Raw genomic sequence first — 22277 nt, forward strand, 5'->3', positions numbered from 1 at the left:
ATAAAAAAAAATAAACTCAACAGCAAAGAAACAAACAATCCAATCATGAAATGGGCAAAAGACATGAACAGAAATCTCACAGAGGAAGACCTAGACATGGCCAATATGCACATGAGAAAATGCTCTGCATCACTTGCCATCAGGGAAATACAAATGAAAACCACAATGAGATACCACCTCACACCAGTGAGAATGGGGAAAATTAACAAGGCAGGAAACAACAAATGTTGGAGAGGATGCGGAGAAAAGGGAACCCTCTTACACTGTTGGTGGGAATGTGAACTGGTGCAGCCACTCTGGAAAACTGTGTGGAGGTTCCTCAAAGAGTTAAAAATAGACCTGCCCTACGACCCAGCAGTTGCACTGTTGGGGATTTACCCCAAAGACTCAGATGCAATGAAACGCCGGGACACTTGCACCCCGATGTTTCTAGCAGCAATGTCCACAATAGCCAAACTGTGGAAGGAGCCTTGGTGTCCATCGAAAGATGAATGGATAAAGAAGATGTGGTCTATGTATACAATGGAATATTACTCAGCCATTAGAAACGACAAATACCCACCATTTGCTTCAACGTGGATAGAACTGGAGGGTATTATGCTGAGTGCAGTAAGTCAATCGGAGAAGGACAAACAGTGTATGTTCTCATTCATTTGGGGAATATAAATAATAGTGAAAGGGAATATAAGGGAAGGGAGAAGAAATGGGTAGGAAATATCAGGAAGGGAGACAGAACATAAAGACTCCTAACTCTGGAAAACAAACTAGGGGTGGTGGAAGGGGAGGAGGGCGGGGGGTGGGGGGGAACTGGTGTCGGGCACTGAGGGGGCCACTTGACGGGATGAGCACTGGTTGTTTTTCTGTATGTTGGTAAATTGAACACCAATAAAAATTAATTTATTAAAAAAATATATTAAATAAAATGAGCGCAAATAAAAAAAAAGATTTGTGTGGAATCAGAAAAGACCCTGTATAGCCAGGGGAATTTTAAAAAAGAAAACCATAACTGGGGGCATCACAATGCCAGATTTCAGGTTGTACTACAAAGCTGTGGTCATCAAGACAGTGTGGTACTGACACAAAAACAGACACATAGATCAATGGAACCGAATAGAGAATATAGAGGTGGACCCTCAACTTTATGGTCAACTAATATTTGACATAGCAGGAAAGACTATCCACTAGCCAAAAGACGGTCTCTTCAATAAATGGTGCTGGTAAAATTGGACAGCCACATGCAGAAGAATGAAACTGGACCATTCTCTTACACCATACACAAGATAAACTCAAAATGCATGACAGATCTAAATGTGAGACAAGATTCCATCAAAATCCTAGAGGAGAACACAGGCAACACCCTTTTTGAACTTGGCCACAGTAACTTCTTGCAAGATATATCCATGAAGGCAAGAGAAACAAAGCAAAAATGAACTACTGGGACTTCATCAAGATAAGAAGCTTTTGCACAGCAAAAGAAACAGTCAACAAAACTAAAAGACAACCTACAGAATGGGAGAAGATATGTGCAAATGACGTATCAGATAAAGGACTAGTATCTAAGATCTATAAAGAACTTGTATGTTGAGTTTTCAACAGCAAAGAAACAAACAATCCAATCATGAAATGGGTAAAAGACATGAATAGAAATTTCACAGAGGAAGACACAGACATGGCCAACAAGTACATGAGAAAATGCTCCACATCACTGGCCATCAGGGAAATACACATCAAAACCACAATACCACCTCACACCAGTGAGAATGGGGAAAATTAACAAGGCAGGAAACAACAAATGTTGGAGAGGATGTGGAGAAAGGGGAACGAACCTTCTTGCACTGTTTGTGGTAATGTGAACTGGTGTAGCCACTCTGGGAAACTGTGTGGAGGGTCCTCAAAGAGTTAAAAATAGATCTGCCCTTCGACAAAATTCCCAAAGATACAGATGCAATGAAACGCCGGGACACCTGCACCCCGATGTTTCTAGCAGCAATGTCCACAATAGCCCAACTGTGGAAGGAGCCTCGGTGTCCATCGAAAGATGAATGGATAAAGAAGATGTGGTCTATGTATACAATGGAAGATTACTCAGCCATTAGAAATGACAAATACCCACCATTTGCTCTGATGTGGATGGACCTTGAGCTTATTATGCTGAGTGAATTAAGTCAATTGGAGAAGGACAAAAATTATATGGTCTCGTTCATCTGGGGAGTATAAAAAATAGTGAAAGGGAATTAAGGGGAAAGGAGGAAAAAATAAGTGGGAAATATGAGAAAGGGAGACAGACCATGAGAGACTCCTAACTCTGGGAAACGAACAAAGGGTGGTGGAAAGGGAGGTGGGCAAGGGGTGGGGGTCACTGGGTGATGGGCACTGAGGGGGGGCACTTGATGGGATGAACCCTGGGTGTTATGCTATATGTTGGCAAACTGAACTCCAATTAAAAAAATATATGTAGGGATCCTGGGTGGCGCAGCGGTTTGGCGCCTGCCTTTGGCCCAGGGCGCGATCCTGGAGACCCGGGATCGAATCCCACATCAGGCTCCCGGTGCATGGAGCCTGCTTCTCCCTCTGCCTGTGTCTCTGCCTCTCTCTCTCTCTCTCTCTCTCTCTCTGTGACTATCATAAATAAATAAAAAATTAAAAATATATATATATATGTAAAAAAAAATTAAAAATTGAAGTGAAAACCACCCCCCCCCCAAAAAAAGAAATTGGTTATCTAAAAAAAGGAGGGTACGAGATGTCATGAGTACTGGATGCTATGTAACTGATGAATCACTAAATTGTCTCTGAAACTAATAATATACTATATGTTAAATTGAATTTTTTAAAAAATAAATAAGGACATAACTATAATGCACAGTGTGGATGAATTGCAAAAGAATTAATCTTTGAAAAATGCTATATTACAAAGAGTACATAACATATTATTCCATCTACATAAAACCCTAGAAAATGCAAACATCTACAGTGAAAGAAAGCAGATCAATGACTGCTTAAGGAAGAGGCATGAGGAAACTTTTGGGAGTGATGGATATGTTTACAATCTTGCTTGAGAAGATATTGTATGCTTTTTTTTTTATACTGTATGCTTTAAATATGTATTGTTTATTGGATGTCAATTATACTCTAATAAAGCTGTTTAAAATGCAGTAAGGGCAGCCCAGGTGGCTCAGTGGTTTAGCGCCACCTTCAGCCTAGAGTGTGATCCTGGAGACCTGGGATCAAGTCCCATGGGGGCTCCCTGCATGGAGTCTGCTTCTCCCTCTACCTGTGTCTCTGCCTCTCTGTGTGTGTGTGTATCTCTCATGCATAAATAAATAAAATCTTTAAAAAATAAATAAATAAATAAAAATAAAAATGAAATAAATCATAATAAGAAATAATCCTGAAAAATGTAAAGGGACCTATTGAACCACAAGACAGAGTTAAGTCTAGATAAGAAATTGATAGGGATGCCTGGGTGGCTCAGTGGTTGAGCGACTGCCTTTGGCTCAGGGCATGATCGTGGATGAAGTTCCAGGATGGAGTCCCACACCAGATTCCCTGCATGCTTTTCCCTCTGTGTAAGTTTTCGCCTCTCTCCTTCTGTGTCTCTCATGAGCAAATAAATCAATTTTTTTTAAGAAAGAGAAATAACTGTAAACTATAAGGAAAAAAATATTCTAAAAAAAAACCCCTATGTAGAATATATTCCTAATAGAAGGAATGCAAACAATCTCCACGTCAGGTTTCTAAATGCAGACCAGACTCTGGAAGGCAATGGATCAATACTTGCAAAACACTAAGGAAAAAAAATACTCAAGAAACATCTACCCAGTTCATAAGCAATAGCAGCAGAAATCCTTTTATTATAAAAAATTCCTCTTAATTCCACAGTGGTCCCCATACCATTAAAATTAAATTCACTCATTCATTCAACAACTGTATTGACTACTGTGTAAAAGTCATTAACTCTTCTTTGAACTGTATAGATACGGGCTCATGCAATGGAGCTATAGAATCATGTATCTGATAAACATTGGTAAAACTGTCAATGTTAATGATTGGATTATTTGATTCTGGGTAAACTGCAAGGCCCTCTCTTCTCACAAGATTCAGAAGGAATAAAACTGTTATTGATGTAATGAACCATCTCCTGTTAACCAAGAGATTGTGAGATAAAGTTAAATCTTTGCACCTCTGAGAACAGTGGATGATGAGCAGGAAAGGAGTGCCTCTTTCTGCAGTGCTTCTCTTCCTTCCTCTTCTCCTCTCCCAAATACAGAAGATCATAAATTATACCAAAGAACTCTGTTTTGAACTTATTGTGCCAGAGAAACTAGATAAAGAAAAACAAACTCCAATGGACAAAAATTTGCCTTCCAAATAAATTCTGATACATTTCAGAACCTAGACTTCTACAAAAGTCATTTTTAGCAACATTCCAGCTGCTGCCAAAACTGTTATGGAACCCTTTCAAACTCCTGTGTCAGCTGCAACTCCACTACCTGCAGCCGCACCTTGGCACCATGATTCCCAAAACGATCACACTGTCATCAGGTTCAAAGTATTCCCCACACTAAAATGGGACAGAATGGTGCCTCTTCCCAATACCAATTAAAATCCCAATTCCATGAATATGGTCATTAATGCTACTTATTTAAACCTTAAAAAACCCATCAAATAGATCAATTCAGTAAGTATGTATGTATAGGTGTATACATACATGTACATATGTATATACACATGTATATGTATATACACATATGTGTATATGTACAGACATACATATCCTGTCTATACATACATACATTACAATATATATACACATATCAAGAAATTCCTGCCATCTGGTGTCCAAATGGAACACAGCAATGAATAGAGACCGAGCAACCTCAACGTGGTATAGGCAAGCACCTTAGCCTAAAAAATGTTCTATGTAGTAGTATTTAAAAATCCATTTGGAAAAAAAAAAAAAAAATCCATTTGGGCTAAAGGGTTACAAAAAAAGACCATTAATTTAAATGAATCTTAAATGAAGACTATTAACTTAAATGAAAACTGAAAGAATATGGGGATATGGGGTATTCTTTCAGCTCCAGTAAATTGAGGAAAAACTAAAATTTTGAAAATAATATATCCCAAGCCCATCTATACCACCACCACCCCTGGTCAGGCTTTCAGCCAATGCTGAAAATGCATCCTAAGAGCTAAGAAACAGAAAGGGTGCAGACTGATGACACAAACAACTGAAAAAAGGAAAACACAAACTAAGAATATGGAGACCTTTCTTAAGTTATATGGTACCTTTTTATCTTCCATAGTCAATCTACCTCAAGAGCTATGATACGATAAGTTTGGGTTTTTTTTTTTTTCATTATTTTAATAATAAGGCAAAGAGTGGTATCCTGTCAACTATAATGACTCAATTTCAAACAAGACATCAGTTTTTGATTTAACATGGATTCTTTAGAGTCTTCAGTAAAAATTTACTACAAAAGAGGAATGCTGTGAGAACTACTGAGCACATGTCTACACAGCACATGGCAAGGCAAGGAGAAAGTAGGAGTCATCCCTGACTCCTCCCTATCTCACCCCACACAAAATTATCAAGCCCAGTGTGTTAATAAGCTAATTATCTCTATATTCCCACTACTCTATCCTAGACGAAGTCACTATCACCTTTTCCTTATAGGTCAGAGATTGGCAAACTACAGCCTATAAGCCAAAATTGGCCTGTCACCTGTTTTTTTGCAAGAAAAGATTTATTGGAACACAGTCATGACCATTCATTTAGCCTTTGGCTATTTTCATGCTGCAATGGCAGAATTGAGGAAATATGACTATCTGGCCCACCAAGTCTAAAACATGCATTATCTGGCCCTTTTTAGAAAAAGTTTACCAAACCTGGCCTAGGTAGGCTATTAAATAATCCTCTAACTAGACTCTCTACCACTCATTGAATTCACTCTCCAAACTGCAGTCTGAGTGAAATGCTTAAAGAACACAAATTTGATCATTCATTCTTCTGCAAACATAAACCCAAATTCCTTATGGTAACTCCTATAACTTTTCCAACCTCCTATCTTGCCACTACCCTTTATATTCCAGTTATTCTGTTTTAATCTCTTCAAACTCACATTGCTTTAAATTTGGGCTTTCAGCATATAATATTTCTTCCAATTGGGATACTCTACCTTTCTCTAGCTAACTCCAGGTCATATAAAGGTCATTTTCTCCAGGAAGCCATTCCTGACCTCCTGAACTGGAATTTGGTACTTCTGCATTCCTCCATTGCTAGTTTTACTATTGGATTCCAATGCATTTTAACTGTCAGGCCAGATCAAGAGCCGTATAAGGGCAGAGACAGGCTCTATGCTGTTAACTATGATACCCTTGCAGCAAACAGAGACTAGTATGTATGAGGTCTTCATAAAACCTTGGTTCAAATTAATTTATCCTTTGTATCATGTTTTGAGAATTCAAAGAACTTTTCCTCAGAAATTTATCATAAATAAACATACCATTTTAGGCAATGAAGATAAACAATCAGGTATAACCATGGCAGAATAAGTTGATACCAAATCTGAAAACCTAGAAACCTGCAGAGAAAAATTCCAAGCCCAACTATTTATACCATGTGTATTTTAGTATATTACTGGAGAAAACCATGGTCGTCAGAGCCTATCATTCTAGGCCATCTATAATGAAAACAACAAAAATAATGAAACTAAATTATTCTCCTAATACCTGCTCTTCCCTCTCCTTTTCTTTGGTCTTACTTCTGTAGATTCTAGCAGAGGTAGCATCCTGGGTTGGAATGGCAGAGATCTGATGCAGTGGCATGCTCATCCCAGCCTCCTGTCTGGTTGTCTTCTTTACTGAAGAGACTCTCCAGTGGTAGAGTCATTTTGGGCCATGGACTTCAAGCTGAGAGAAAAAAGACAGGACATAACTGAGATAAAACACTTCAAATGTCCAACAGTGAGATTAGCATTTTATATTTATTCATATATTTATATTCTTATATTCATATTTGAATCAGTTACAATGACTGACATAAATACTTGATCTTCAAAAACAATAGAAGGTAAATGTCTTATGGGGAAAATCTTAACACTTTTTCTCATGTAATAAGACAGAAACACCTGAAAGAGGCTGTGGATCAGCTACATGTATAATCAGATGTTAATTTTCCATTGGCTATTAGGTTTTAAACAGTAGTGTCATCCTTTATTTTAAGAATATTTCTGAAGTTTATTTTTCCTTGAAAAAAAGCACTCATTATGATAAAAGTAGTGATCTTGCCTTAAAACTATTGCCCTTGAAACCACATAAATTTAAGGTATCTATGATCTCTGCTTAACGTTCTGAAAGTCTAGACACTCTAGACCAGTTGTTGGAAAACTTTTCCTATAAAGGGCCAGGGAGTAAATATTTTAGGCACTGTGGCGCATATATTTTTTAAATTACTCAATTCTGCTGTTGTCCCATGAAAGAAGGCACTATAAGTGTGTAAATGAACAAGAATCATTATGTTCCAATAAAGCCTTACTTACAAAAATAGATGGCTAGCTAGATTTTGCCCACAGCTTATAGTTTGCTAACCCTGGTCTTTTTTTTTTTAATAATAAATTTATTTTTTTATTGGTGTTCAATCTGCCAACATACAGAATAACACCCAGTGCTCATCCCATCAAGTGCCCCCCTCAGTGCCCATCACCCAGTCACCCCCACCTCCTCCCCCCTCCCCTTCCACCACCCCTGTTCGTTTCCCAGAGTTAGGAGTCTTCCATGTTCTGTCTCCCTTTCTGATATTTCCTACCCATTTCTTCTCCCTTCCCCTCTATTCCTTTTCACTATTATTTTTATTCCCCAAATGAATGAGAACATATAATGTTTGTCCTTCTCCAATTGACTTATTTCACTCAGCATAACACCCTCTAGTTCCATCCACGTCGAAGCAAATGGTGGGTATTTGTCGTTTCTAATGACTGAGTAATATTCCATTGTATACATAAACCACATCTTTATCCATTCATCTTTCGATGGACACCGAGGCTCCTTCCACAGTTTGGCTATTGTGGACATTGCTGCTATAAACATCAGGGTGCAGGTGTCCCGGCGTTTCATTGCATCTGTATCTTTGGGGTAAATCCCCAGCAGTGCAATTGCTGGGTCATAGGGCAGGTCTTTTTAACTCTTTGAGGAACCTCCACACAGTTTTCCAGAGTGGCTGCACCATTTCACATTCCCACCAACAGTGTAAGAGGGTTCCCTTTTCTCCACATCCTCTCCAACATTTGTGGTTTCCTGCCTTGTTAATTTTCCCCATTCTCACTGGTGTGAGGTGGGATCTCATTGTGGTTTTCATTTATATTTCCCTGATGGCAAGTGATGCGGAGCATTTTCTCATGTGCGTGTTGGCCATGACTATGTCTTCCTCTGTGAGATTTCTCTTCATGTCTTTTGCTCATTTCATGATTGGATTGTTTGTTTCTTTGCTGTTGAGTTTAATAAGTTCTGTATAGGTCTTAGCGCTAGCCCTTTATCTGATATGTCATTTGCAAATATCTCTCCCATTCTGTAGGTTGTCTTTTAGTTTTGTTGACTGTATCCTTTGCTGTGCAAAAGCTTCTTATCTTCATGAAGTCCCAAAAGTTCATTTTTGCTTTTGTTTCTTTTGCCATCATGGATGTATCTTGCAAGAAGTTGCTGTAGCCAATTTAAAAAAGGGTGTTGCCTGTGTTCTCCTCTAGGATTTTGATGGATTCTTGTCTCACATTTAGATCTTTCATCCATTTTGAATTTATCTTTGTGTATGGTGAAAGAGAGTGGTCTAGTTTCATTCTTCTGCATGTGGATGTCCAATTTTCCCAGCACCATTTATTGAAGAGACTGTCTTTCTTCCAGTGGATAGTCTTTCCTCCTTTATCGAATATTAGCTGACCATAAAGTTGAGGGTCCACTTCTGGCTTCTCTATTCTGTTCCATTGATCTATGTGTCTGTTTTTGTGCCAGTACCACACTGTCTTGATGACCACAGCTTTGTAGTACAACCTGAAATCTGGCATTGTGATGCCCCCAGCTATGGTTTTCTTTTGTAAAATGCCCCTGGCTATTCGGGGTCTTTTCTGATTCCACACAAATCTTAAGATAATTTGTTCCAACTCTGAAGAAAGTCCATGGTATTTTGATAGGGATTGCATTAAATGCGCAAATTGCCCTGTGTAACATTGACATTTTCACAGTATTAATTCTTCCAATCCATGAGCATGGAATATTTTTCCATCTCTTTGTGTCTTACTCAATTTCTTTCAGAAGTGGTCTGTAGTTTTTAGGGTATAGACCCTTTACCTCTTTGGTTAGGTTTATTCCTAGGTGTCTTATGCTTTTGGGTGCAATTGTAAATGGGATTGACTCCTTAATTTCTCTTTCTTCAGTCTCATTGTTAGTGTATAGAAATGCCACTGACATCTGGAAATTGATTTTGTATCCGGCCACACTGCCAAATTGCTGTATGAGTTCTAGCAATCTTGGGGTGGAGTCTTTTGGGTTTTCTATGTAGAGTATCATGTCATCGGCGAAGAGGGAGAATTTGACTTCTTCTTTGCCAATTTGAATGCCTTTAATGTCTTTTTGTTGTCTGATTGCTGAGGGTAGGACTTCCAGTACTATGTTGAATAGCTGTGGTTAGAGTGGACATCCCTGTCTTGCTCCTGATCTTAGGGGAAAGGCTCCCAGCGCTTCCCCATTGAGGATGATATTTGCTGTGGGCTTTTCGTAGATGGCTTTTAAGATGTAGAGGAATGTTCCCTCTATCCCTACACTCTGAAGAGTATTGATCAGGAATGGATGCTGTATTTTGTCAAATGCTTTCTCTGCATCTATTGAGAGGATTATATGTGCTAACCCTGTTCTAAGGAATTTTCCAGGGATGATGAGGGTCATCATGGATATCCCGGGATTTTCCAAAGGTTGCCCCTAGGTAAAATAAGAGTTTCTAAATAAGCTATATTCTGTGATTCAAGGCATTCCTTCAAAGTACCTGGTAATTGAATTGTGTGTTCCCCATCCCCTCCACCCTGTCCCCACTGCAATCTATCAAACTGTATATATAAAACCAATTATATACACGAATTATCCAGAAAGTTTAATATAATAATATTTGATGCTATTAGAACTTTAACAAAGAATGGGAGCAATAAACCAAAGCATGAATCTCTAATTTGGGGATTTTCACTTATTAACCATGTACTGGAGGGTGGAAGAAGCAAGGAGAGTAAACAACAGGGCCTGGAAACTCTGAGGTCATATTTGATGAGTAGCTATTTATTCCGCCCAGCCCTAAGGTCCTATCTAAAGGGCAACCAGCTATTCCACCTCTCCCCAAACTCTGCTCTGAACCAAAAGTAGGTGTTTGTGTGGCTGGTCTCATTTCTGACTGTGTTACTAACCAAACCAACGAGCAACAGAACTCACAAGATTAATTTCTTTCACCAGATTCTCTGATCAAGAAGCAACAAGAATGAATAAGAAACTGGAAGGGATCAACACTATGAGAAAATGAACTAAAAGAATATTGTTTTTAAAAGTCTACTGTTAAATAAATAATAAATAAAAATAAAAGTCTACTGTTATAATAGGTGGGTGATCATTGATAACCAATAAAAGAGGAAAATATAGTTGATATTAATGTCTAGATATTATAATCACTAATTAATTAAGTATGAGTGTCTACATACTATACATTACCTACTCTATCTTAAGCCTTTGATGAGGCTGACACGAGATGGAGCACTATGTCCAACAAATGGCCTGAATATTTATGTTCACATTACACAAGACAAGAGGCACTTTTAGTTGTCTTATACCATCCGGAAGATCACAAAAGTCACTTGTGAGCAGTTTTTTTCATCACTCATGCCTCAAAGTCCTTTGTTAGAAATGACAAAGTCCATGTGGATTACTTATTCAAACTAATCATGTCCAAAGCCCCTACCACATATTATACCAATAGCTGCTTTTGGTGCTTCTAGTATAATAATCATTATCACATCATTGGTACATGATCATGACAAGCCTGAAGAGGACTATTTACGCCAGAGAAACAGAAACGTAAGAAAGGGTTTTAAATATTGTGTGGAATTTTGAAGGACCTTCCCTTCTTACAGCCGTTTAAGTTACTCTTCTGATATGAACCCCTATTTCCAGATTTGAAAGTCTGCCTGAAGCAAACCCTCCCCTATGCCATATTTAGGATAAAAATGATAATCTTCAAAAACAAACTGCAAAATAGACCATGCCACTTTTCATGTGAAAAGCATAAAGCAGGTATTACTCATACTATTTTCTTTGCGTGATTTCCAAATATCTGTATCAATTTACAATAAAGAGCAACAATTAAACCTCCGCACTATGCCTGACAACCCAGGCATGAGGACTTCAATTCCACTACTGCTAAAAATACAGCACACCTAATATGAACATCCATATCTAGAAATGGACAAACTGGGTGTTTAAGAGTATGGAAGCAGAGGCACCTGGCTGGCTCATTCAGTGGAGTATGCAACTCTTGGTCTCACTGTCATGAGTTCGAGCCCCACACTGCATGCAGATCTTAGTTTAAAAAATAAAATATTAAAAAACAACAAAAAAGGAACTATGGAAATGGTAATGCCATGTCAATTGATCGAAAGAGTTACTATTGTGAAGATGGTAATTCTCCCAAAATTGATATACACATAAAGCAATCCCTATCAAAAACCCAGCTGACTTCTAGGCAGAAATTAGACAAGCTGATCCTAGAATTCATATGGAAATTCAAGGGGCCTGTGATATCAAAATGATCTTGAAAAAGAACAAAGCTGGAGAACTCCAACTTCACGATTTCAATACTTGCTGAAAAGGAATAGTAATCAAGACAGTGTGCAATTGAAATAAGGACAGATACACAGATTAACAGAATAGAATAGAGTCCAGAAGTAAACCCATGTATCTGTGGTCAATTGGTTTTTCAACAAGGGTTCCAAGACTATTCAAAGGAAAAACAAAAGCCTTTTCAACATGCCAAAGAATAAATTTAGACCCTTAACTCACACAAGTAAAAAATAAACATAACCAAAATAAAACATTTGTACTACAACAGATACCATCAAGAAAGTGAAAAGACAACCATAGAACACAATAAATATTTTTGCAAAGCATACAATAAGAGATTTGTGTGTTAAATATATAAAGGGCTGTCACAACTCAGTAATAAAGAGACAACCCAATGAAAAATAAGTTGTTCAAGAGACTCTTAATTATACAAATTACTAGAGGAGAAGAAGGTATGAGAATGGGTCAAATAGGTGACAGGGATTAAGGAGTGCACTTGTGGAGATGAGCAGGGTGATAAAAGGAAGTGTTGAATCACTATACTGTACACCTGAAACTAATATAACAGTTTGTTGACTATACTGAAATTAAAACAAAAAGTTTTTATTTTTTAAAAAGGAAAAATGAGTTGTTCAACCTGACTAGTTAAGAGGAGAATGCAAACTAAAACCATAAGATATACTTTAATCACTGCTATACTTAAACATAGGTAAGTGTTGGCAAGGATGTGGAGAAACTGAAACCCTCATACAGCGCTGGTGGAACTATACGTAGCTGTTTTGGAAAACAGTCTGGATCTTCCTTAAAATGTGGGAATAACACAAATGTCCACAAATTAATGAATGGATAAATAAAATGCGTTATCTATATAATGGAATATATAGTTGCTACAACATGGATGAAACCCGAAAGCATGGTACAAAGTAAAAGGACCAAATATTGTATGATTACATTTGTATAAAATGTCTAGAGTAGGCAAACTATAGAAGCAGAAAGTGGATTACTGGTTACCAAGGACTGAGATAGGGATCGGGGATGAGGGCTGGTGGCTAGAAGGGTTTCTTTTTAGAGAAATAAATATGTTCTAAAATTTATTACAGTCATGCTGCATAACACTTAAGCATACTAAAAGCCATAGAATTATATACTTTAAATGAGTATATTGTAATTAATGTGAATTATATCTCAAAAAAGCTTCTTTTAAAAAGAATATACATACAATTATTATGTATTAAGATAGATAAAAACTGTTTTTCATTTGTGCTTGTCCTATGTAATTTATCCAAATGACATGGGGACAGTCACTGTTATCCTACTACTCTTCTGGTTTTGAGAAAGATAACAGGAAGCGTACAAAATCAGCAATCAGAAATCAAAGTGAAGCCTTGACTCTAGAATACTGTGTGATGTTGGACAAATTGTGGAATTTCAAAGGCTCTGTTTCTTCACCCACAAAACAGAAGGATAATCATCTCTACTCTATTCATAGGGTTATTGTGAAGACCAAAGAAGATTGTGTCCGTGTGCACAAATGTCAGGGTTCTTAACATCAGCACATTTTCCAGCCTGCTTTTTCAGGCATCTGCAATGGATCCTCTCACTGCCTTACAAAGGGCAATTTGTTTGCATTGTCTTTCCAATACTATTTTCTGTCTTCCTACACCTCATTCTGATAGATTTACACAACTGAGAACTTCAAATCCTTCCAACACTTATTTAGGACCTCTAGTAGCATGACTCTGAGGGGAAGCAAGGCTGACAATGCTATCCCTACAAGGAAAGAGGTAGGAAGGCCTGATCCTAAAGATGATCAGTGTGGCACAAGAGTGAAGCTGTTCCATGTGCTTTCCAAATGGTCCAGATAAATGAAGGGTTCTCTCCATTCCAACAATGGTGCTTGGGACAAATATAGACAACAAAGAGGCAGCCAGGAGAAGACAAATATGCCAGTCACAACTTCCTTGAGGGATGGTCACCACAGGTCTGCATGCCTCCCTGCACCCCTGCTAATAGGGTGCCAGGCTCCAGCAGCACCCTGCTCCTCTCCATTATGCAGTGTTGAATCATAACATCCTAAATGGCACTCAGAATAAACAACTTTAAGTTAAGCCTGTTTTTATCAGAAGCACATTTCATATTAAAAAAAATGAGAAGCTTGTGTACAGCAGCTAGCAGATTCAAAAAGAAAAAAAAGCAGTAAGAAGAGAGAGGAGGCCAGCTGTAATACAGAGCAATGAATGATCAAAGCCACACTTAAAGAAGTGAATGTGATGTAGGAAGGAGAGAGACCATTTGAAAAGGAGGATTGACATCTAGCGAGAGGACTAAATCATACTCTGGTTTCTGGCTGTGCATTCAAAAGACTGGGATGCACAGAGGAGTGGGGGATAAAGGGAAGCTCACCAGGGACACGCTGAGCTTGACATGCCTGTGGGAAACCCAAGATATAGACATGGTGTACACTGGGAATCATGCACACACCACAACACCTGAACACACAAGAACAGAATCCATTTTCCAAGGAAAACCCGCAGAATCAGTAGTTTACATCATTAGGTGCTATAAACAAATGATAAAACCCAACATCAATACAGAATTTTTAAACAGGAATGAAGAATCCCTAACTTTAAAAAACATGTATCTCAATCAAAATTTAACTTCACACTCACACAACAAAACTCCTAGAGGCATACTAATTAAACCAAGAAGCAAAATAAGCACATTACCACTTCTATTGTTTAATATACAGCTAGATTTTTTTTTTCTGCTAATGGGATAAGACTTAAAAAGAGAACTTTATAAGGGCACCTGGGTGGCTCAGTAGGTTGTGTCTGACTCTTGATCTCAGCTCAGGTCTTGGTCTCAGAGTCATGAGTTCAAGACCTGAGCTAGGCTCCACACTGCGCATGGAGCCTACTTAAAAGAGAGAGAGAAGTTTGTAATACAATGAAAGAGCTAAAGTCCAAAGGAATTTTCTAAGAACTACTAGAATCAGTTAAAAATATAAACATTTGGGCAGCCCCGGTGGCGCAGCGGTTTAGTGCCACCTGCAGCCCGGGGTGTGATCCTGGAGACCCAGGATCGAGTCCCACATCGGGCTCCTTGCATGGAGCCTGCTTCTCCCTCTGCCTGTGTCTCTGCACCTCTCTCTTTCTGGGTCTCTCATGAATAAATGAATAAAATCTTTAAAAATATATACATAAACATTTGTATAAAATCAGTAATGTATTCTAGTATAAAAAAAGGATATAAATACATAATGTTACTAACGTTCCTTTACATAAACATAACAAAAATCATGACATAGAGATGGATGATATAAAAGTTATTTAAGAACTTTTAATGATTCAGTGATTCAGTAATTTTGGAGTATATTTGAAAACTTTAAAGCAATAATAGTTTGTTATAATAATAATTTGTGTTCTTCCCCAATAAAGTGTATATATATATATATATATATATATATATATATATATATATATCTGGTAATTCCAAGATCTAAGCAAGATTTTTCTATTTTACAAAGTGATTCTAAAATTCTGCATAAGAATTAATCAGATGATCAAATAAAAATGATGAGAAAGAATAGAAAGATGAATCCTCTTGAAATACAGACAAAACAAAGTAATAATAATTATTAAAACAGCAAGATACAGAAAACTGAAAAGAACTTAATACAAATAACTTTTCAAAAATATTAAAATCCCCACATAAAATGGACGTAAACAGCACTTTACGAATGAGGACATTGCTCACTTAATATTTCAATAATCAGGGAAAAACAACAGCTCAGAGAACGATATTTTCCCTTCATAAACTTCTACCAAAAAATATGATGAAACCTACCATTGGCCTATGTTCTTATGATCCTCTGTAGTATCACAAACTCAGAATGCCTATCAGGAAAAATGCTGAGCAACAGAGCTAGGAAGAGCTTATCTTTCAGAAGCTTAGCCTGAGAAAATACAAAAAAAATCTACAAGTCCCAAGATTTTCACAATAACATTATTTACAACAAAGAAAAACACACAGTTCCCTTAAATTTCCCAAACGGGGGGAAAGCTAAAGTAAATTGCAGTGCTAATACAATCAAAGGAATATTATGTAATCAAAGAAATACTATTAGAAGCAAGAAAAACATGGATTTGATAAAAAGCAGATTATAGGGACACCTGGGTGGCTTCAGCAATTGAGCGTGTGCCTTAGGCTCGGGGAGTGATCCTGGGATCCAGGATCGAGACCCACATTGGTCTCCCTGCAGGGAGCCTGTTTCTCCCTCTGCCTGGGTCTCTGCCTCTCTGTGTATCTCTCATGAATAAATAAATAAATCTTTAAAAAAAAGAGTATATAAATTATATATACATTATAATTACAAATACATTGGTACACACACAAGCTAAAACCCTAGGAGGGAAACTCATTAAAAACACTAAAAGCAGTGGGGAGCTTGGGTGGCAGGCACATTGTAAGCGTCTGACTCATGGTGATCTCAGGGTCTTGAGATCAAGCCCCACGTTGGGCTCCACACTCAGCATAGAGTCTGCTTGAGTTTCTCTCTCCCTCTGCCTCTGCCCCTTCACCCTACTCCTGTGCATTCACATTCTCTCTAAAATAAATAAATCTTTTTTAAAAATGCTAACAGCAATTTAATGATGCAGCAATATGACTTTTCATTTCTCTATTTTTTAAACCCTCAGTGATGATCTATTACTTTTACAGTTTAAATATTTAAACAGCTAAAATTAAAAGCTCAAGTGATTCCACATAGGTTGGCAATAGTCAGAATTTCAGATATCAATGAATATATACAACCATGAAAGGCAGTACATTTCTGAAGGCCTCAAAGAATTCAAGCCTCATCTTCCTACATGAATAAAGTAGAAGATGCATTCTCAGGACACAGCTGTCTTCAAGCATTATAGTGCTTGTATTATGTTCTTTCTCAATTTTCTCAGCATCTCCTTTAATATTTTTGCACAGTGCTCTCTCTTTAAAAACAGCATAGTGCATCATGGTAACAGTTTACCTTTTTTACAATGTTTTATTATGTCTGATTTTCATTCTAAAGTTACTGACTTTGGAGACTGCATCATTTCATATCCTACACATCGTAAGACTCATTAATATTTTCATGTCATACTATTTCTAGTTTGTATATTTCTCACAAAATGGAATGGCTATTACACACCAGCAGAAATGGAGACTCAGAACATGAACATGTAGCAAACAGGAGTCTCGTATTCGAATATGGCAGACTGCGTAGGTCACTACTCATCCACTGTCAATAAATCTGAGCATATGCCCAGCACTTGGAAAGCACTGTCTTTGGTTTTTTTTAGTATATGTTTATCCCTGTTACTGTAGCAGAAACCATCATCCTTACAGAACACAGAAAAGAACAATAAACATGGACTATTAATATTTTTTCCTTTTAATCATGGCTGTATCTTGTTCCAAAAAAATGGATGCCTTCTTTCCACCAGGAGAATTGACTTCTCTCTTAGCAAGAGATATCTGTGTGTGAAGGAAGCCGACATGCCCAGAGTTTGACCATGAGATTAGGTACTTTTATTGTTCAAACGGTATTTACTATTTAAAAAAAAAAAAAGTTCCTCAATTTCCTACCACTAATTGCAAAAACTTGCTTACGGTCCCAAACCCTTTCATGAATTATGTAAATTATATCATGTAGCTCAAAGGAAAAGGAGACCCCAGCGCTGGGAAGGTACCTGGGCTCTCTGCCCTCCTCTTCATATGCCTCACTTACCAACCATCCATCCACCTGATTCTTTCATCCTTTCTTTGCAAAGGCTCCTTTGCATCAACTAAGTAAGAGCTTTCCAAGGAAAATACACAGAGTAAGTAGTTTATATCAGTAGATGCTACTTAAGATTTATTAAATTCCACATCAATTAAGAATTTTAAAATACTTTGTGAATCTCTGATTTTTATTTTTTTTTAATTTTTATTTATTTATGATAGTCACACAGAGAGAGAGAGGCAGAGACATAGGCAGAGGGAGAAGCAGGCACCATGCACCGGGAGCCCGACGTGGGATTCGATCCCGAGTCTCCAGGATCGCGCCCTGGGCCAAAGGCAGGCGCTAAACCGCTGCGCCACCCAGGGATCCCGATCTCTGATTTTTAAAAACAAAAGGAAAATGCTTCCAATTTGTCTATCCTCTTTCCCTCTATGAGAAAACTTTCTATGTACAATGTTCTTCTCTTGCTTGCCTTTCACAACTCAATTCAATGCAATCCAACCTCTGTTCCCCCACTTCACAGAAGATATTCTTGGCCTTTCTTATTTACTAATCAAACTTGGGAGAAGAGCTCCAAATGAAAGTAACCAAAAGAAGACACACAAAACAACAACTAAGAGAGATAAAAATAATTTTCTTAAGTTTTTTTTAAGTTCTTTTATTTATTTATTTATGAGAGACACAGAGAGAGAGAGGCAGAGACACAGGCAGAGGGAAAAGCAGGCTCCCTGTAGAGCCAAATTTGGGACTTGATCCCAGGACCCTGCACACACAGAGAGAGAGAGGCAGAGACACAGGCAGAGGGAGAAACAGGCTCCCTGCAGGGAGCCCGATGTGGGACTTGATCCTGGAACTCCAGGATCTCGCCCTGGGCCAAAGGCAGGTGCTCAACCGCTGAGCCATCCACGTGTCCCAATTTTCTTAAGTTTTTAAAACTGTTTTAAATAAGTCAGTCAATGTCCTCTTAGATATACAGATGATATACCATTCATAAAGCTAAAATGTGATAATATGAAAAAGAAAAAAGTACTTGAGAATTTTTTAAATAATAAATTTATTTTTTATTGGTGTTCAATTTGCCAACATACAGAATAACACCCAGTGCTCATCCCGTCAAGTGCCCCCCTCAGTGCCCGTCACCAATTCACCCCCACCCCCATCCTCCTCCTCCCCTTCCACCACCCCTAGTTCGTTTCCCAGAGTTAGGAGTCTTTATGTTCTGTCTCCCTTTCTGATATTTCCCACACATTTCTTCTCCCTTCCCTTCTATTCCCTTTCACTATTATTTATATTCCCCAAATCAATGAGAACATATAATGTTTGTCTTTCTCCGATTGACGTATTTATCTCAGCATAATACCCTCCAGTTCCATCCACGTTGAAGCAAATGGTGGGTATTTGTCATTTCTAATGGCTGAGTACTTGAGAATTAAAAATTATAAGCAAAATTAGAAATTCAACAGAAGGGTTAGAAAATAAAAGTCACAGAACTTGCTAAAAAAAAGTACAAAAGTATGCAACAGGAAATAAGAGGGAGAAGACAAGATCTGAGGATATAAGGTAATATATGCAGATCAGTTTAGAAATTCCAACATCTGACCCAAAAGGAGTTCCAGAAAGAAGAAGCAGAGAAAACAGGGAAGGAAATAATCAGAGAAATAATACAAGAATTCTCCAAATCTGAAAGATGCAAGTCCCCAGACTGAAACAGCCTGGTATGAACCTAGCATAATGAACTGAATTTAAAAAAAAATTTTAAAGGTCCACATGAACACATATTATCATAAAACCCTAGGACACCAAGGGCAAAGGAAAATCTGAAAAAGAAAATGTCCTCAGGAAGTGGGGGGAGTGAGGAACAAGGATTGCAGCTATTACATCCCAAAGAGATAAATACATCAAAATGGAATAAGGCTTCTTCTCAGTAGCACCAATACCAATGAAGCCAGATGACAGAGGCATAATGCCTTCAAACTTCTGAGGGAATATTTCCACACTGAATTTACTATCCAGCGAACTATCAAATAAATGTGAAGAGAGAACAATAATAATATAAATAAAGGAAGTTACTGCCTGTGTTCTATAATTTTCATGGTTTCAGGTTTCACATTTAGGTATTTCATCCATTTTGAATTTATATTTGTGGATTGTATAAGAAAGCGGTTCAGTTTCATTCTTTTGCATGTTGCTGTCCACTTGTATCAACATCACTTACTGAAGACACTGTCCTTTCCTATTGGATATTCTTTTCTGCTTTGTCAAAGATTACCTGACCATACAATTGTGGGTTTGTTTTGGGATTTTCTATTCTGTTCCAAATATGTCTATTTTTGTACTACCATACTCTTTTGATTACCACAGCTTTGAAATATAACTTGAAGTCTGGAATTGTGATGCCTCCAGCTTTTCTTTTTCAAGATTGCTTTGGCTCTTTAGGGTTTCTTGTGGTTCCTAACAAATTTTAGGATTGTTTGTTCTAGCTCTGTGAAAAATGCTGGTAGCATTTTGATAAGAGATTGCATTAAATGTGTAGACTCCTTTGGATAGTACAGACATTTTAACAATATTTGTTCTTCTGATCTATGAGTACAGACTGTCTTTCCATTTCCTTGTGTCATCTTCAATTTCTTTAATCACATGTTTTATAGTTTTCAGAGTACAGGTCTTTCACCTCTTTGGTTAGATCTATTCCTGAGGTATTTTATTATTTTTGGTGCAACTATAAATGGGATTATTTTAATTTCTTTTTGTTGCTTCATTATTAGTGAATATAAATGCAACAAATTTCTGCACATTGATTTTTGTATCCTGCAACTTTACTGAATTCATTTATCAGTTCTAGTAGGTTTTTTTTTTTTTTTTTGGTGGAGTATTTTAGGTTTTCTATATATAGTATCATGTCATCTGCAAATACTGAAAGTCTTACTTCTTCCTTACCAATGCGGATGCCTTTTCTTTATTTTTGTTGTTTGACTGCTGTAGCTAGGACTTCCAGAACTATGTTGAATAAGGGTGGTAAGAGTGGGGACGCCTGGGTGTCTCAGGAGTTGAGTGTCTGCCTTCAGCTCAGGGCTTGACCCCAGGGTGCAGGATCGAGTCCCACATAGGACTCCTTGCAGGGAGCCTGCTTCTCCCTCTTCATATTTCTCTGCCTCCCTCTCTCTGTGTTTCCCATGAATAAATACATAAAATCTTTTTTAAAAAAAGTGGTAAGAGTGCACATCCTTGTCTTGTTCCCAACCTTACGGGGAAAAGCTCTTAGTTTTTCCCACCCCCCGCCCTCCGCCCCTTCCACAACCCCCAGCTCGTTTCCCAGAGTTAGGAGTCTTTATGTTTTGTCTCCCTTTCTGATATTTCCTACCCATTTCTTCTCCCTTCCCTTCTATTCCCTTTCACTATTATTTATATTCCCCAAATGAATGAGACCATATAATGTTTGTCCTTCTCTGATTGACTTATTTCACTCAGCATAATACCCTCCAGTTCCATCCACGGTGAAGCAAATGGTGAATGACAAATATTTGTCATTTCTAATGCCTGAGTAATATTCCATTGTATACATAAACCACATCTTCTTTATCCATTCATCTTTCAGTGGACACCGAGGCTCCTTCCACAGTTTGGCTATTGTGGACATTGCTGCTAGAAACATCGGGGTGCAGGTGTCCCGGCGTTTCATTGCATCTGAATCTTTGGGGTAAATCCCCAGCAGTGCAATTGCTGGGTCATAGGGCAGGTCTTTTTAACTCTTTGAGGAACCTCCACACAGTTTTCCAGAGTGGCTGCACCATTTCACATTCCCACCAACAGTGTAAAAGGGTTCCCTTTTCTCCACATCCTCTCCAACATTTGTGGTTTCCTGCCTTGTTAATTTTCCCCATTCTCACTGGTGTGAGGTGGGATCTCATTGTGGTTTTCATTTATATTTCCCTGATGGCAAGTGATGCGGAGCATTTTCTCATGTGCGTGTTGGCCATGACTATGTCTTCCTCTGTGAGATTTCTCTTCATGTCTTTTGCCCATTTCATGACTGTATTGTTTGTTTCTTTGCTGTTGAGTTTAAGAATTTCTTTATAGATCTTGGAAACTAGCCCCTTATCTGAGAGGCCATTTGCAAATATCTCTCCCATTCTGTAGGTTGTCTTTTAGTTTTGTTGACTGTATCCTTTGCTGTGCAAAAGCTTCTTATCTTGATGAAGTCCCAATAGTTCATTTTTGCTTTTGTTTCTTTTGCCTTTGTGGATGTACCTTGCAAGAAGTTGCTGTAGCCGAGTTCAAAAAGGGTGTTGCCTGTGTTCTCCTCTAGGATTTTTTTTTTAATTTTTATTTATTTATGATACTCACAGAGAGAGAGAGAGGCAGAGACAAAGGCGGAGGGAGAAGCAGGCTCCATGCACCGGGAGCCTGATATGGGATTCGATCCCGGGTCTCCAGGATCGCGCCCTGGGCCAAAGGCAGGCGCCAAACCGCTGCGCCACCCAGGGATCCCTCTCCTCTAGGATTTTGATGGAATCTTGTCTCACATTTAGCTCTTTCATCCATTTTGAGTTTATCTTTGTGTATGCTGAAAGAGAGTGGTCTAGTTTCATTCTTCTGCATGTGGATGTCCAATTTTCCCAGCACCATTTATTGAAGAGACTGTCTTTCTTCC

General features: G+C 38.1%; 1 protein-coding gene across 7 annotated transcripts in view; it reads right to left on the reverse strand.

Annotated features, from left to right (window-relative positions):
* The window catches only part of MARCHF8 (membrane associated ring-CH-type finger 8), a 198847-nt gene that overhangs the window by 129805 nt on the left and 46765 nt on the right, over positions 1 to 22277 (reverse strand). For 6 of the 7 annotated variants that reach the window (XM_041742523.1, XM_041742519.1, XM_041742518.1 and 3 more), the window contains exon 2: positions 6736 to 6915. In XM_041742523.1, the coding sequence (XP_041598457.1) occupies positions 6736 to 6837 (102 nt within the window). In that variant the 5' untranslated portion in view covers positions 6838 to 6915. Of the gene's footprint in view, positions 1 to 6735; positions 6916 to 22277 lie in introns of those variants that run through there. The other variant, XM_041742522.1, reaches the window with a different exon arrangement.

This window comes from Vulpes lagopus, chromosome 2 (genome assembly GCF_018345385.1).
Source record: "Vulpes lagopus strain Blue_001 chromosome 2, ASM1834538v1, whole genome shotgun sequence".
NCBI lineage: Eukaryota > Metazoa > Chordata > Mammalia > Carnivora > Canidae > Vulpes > Vulpes lagopus.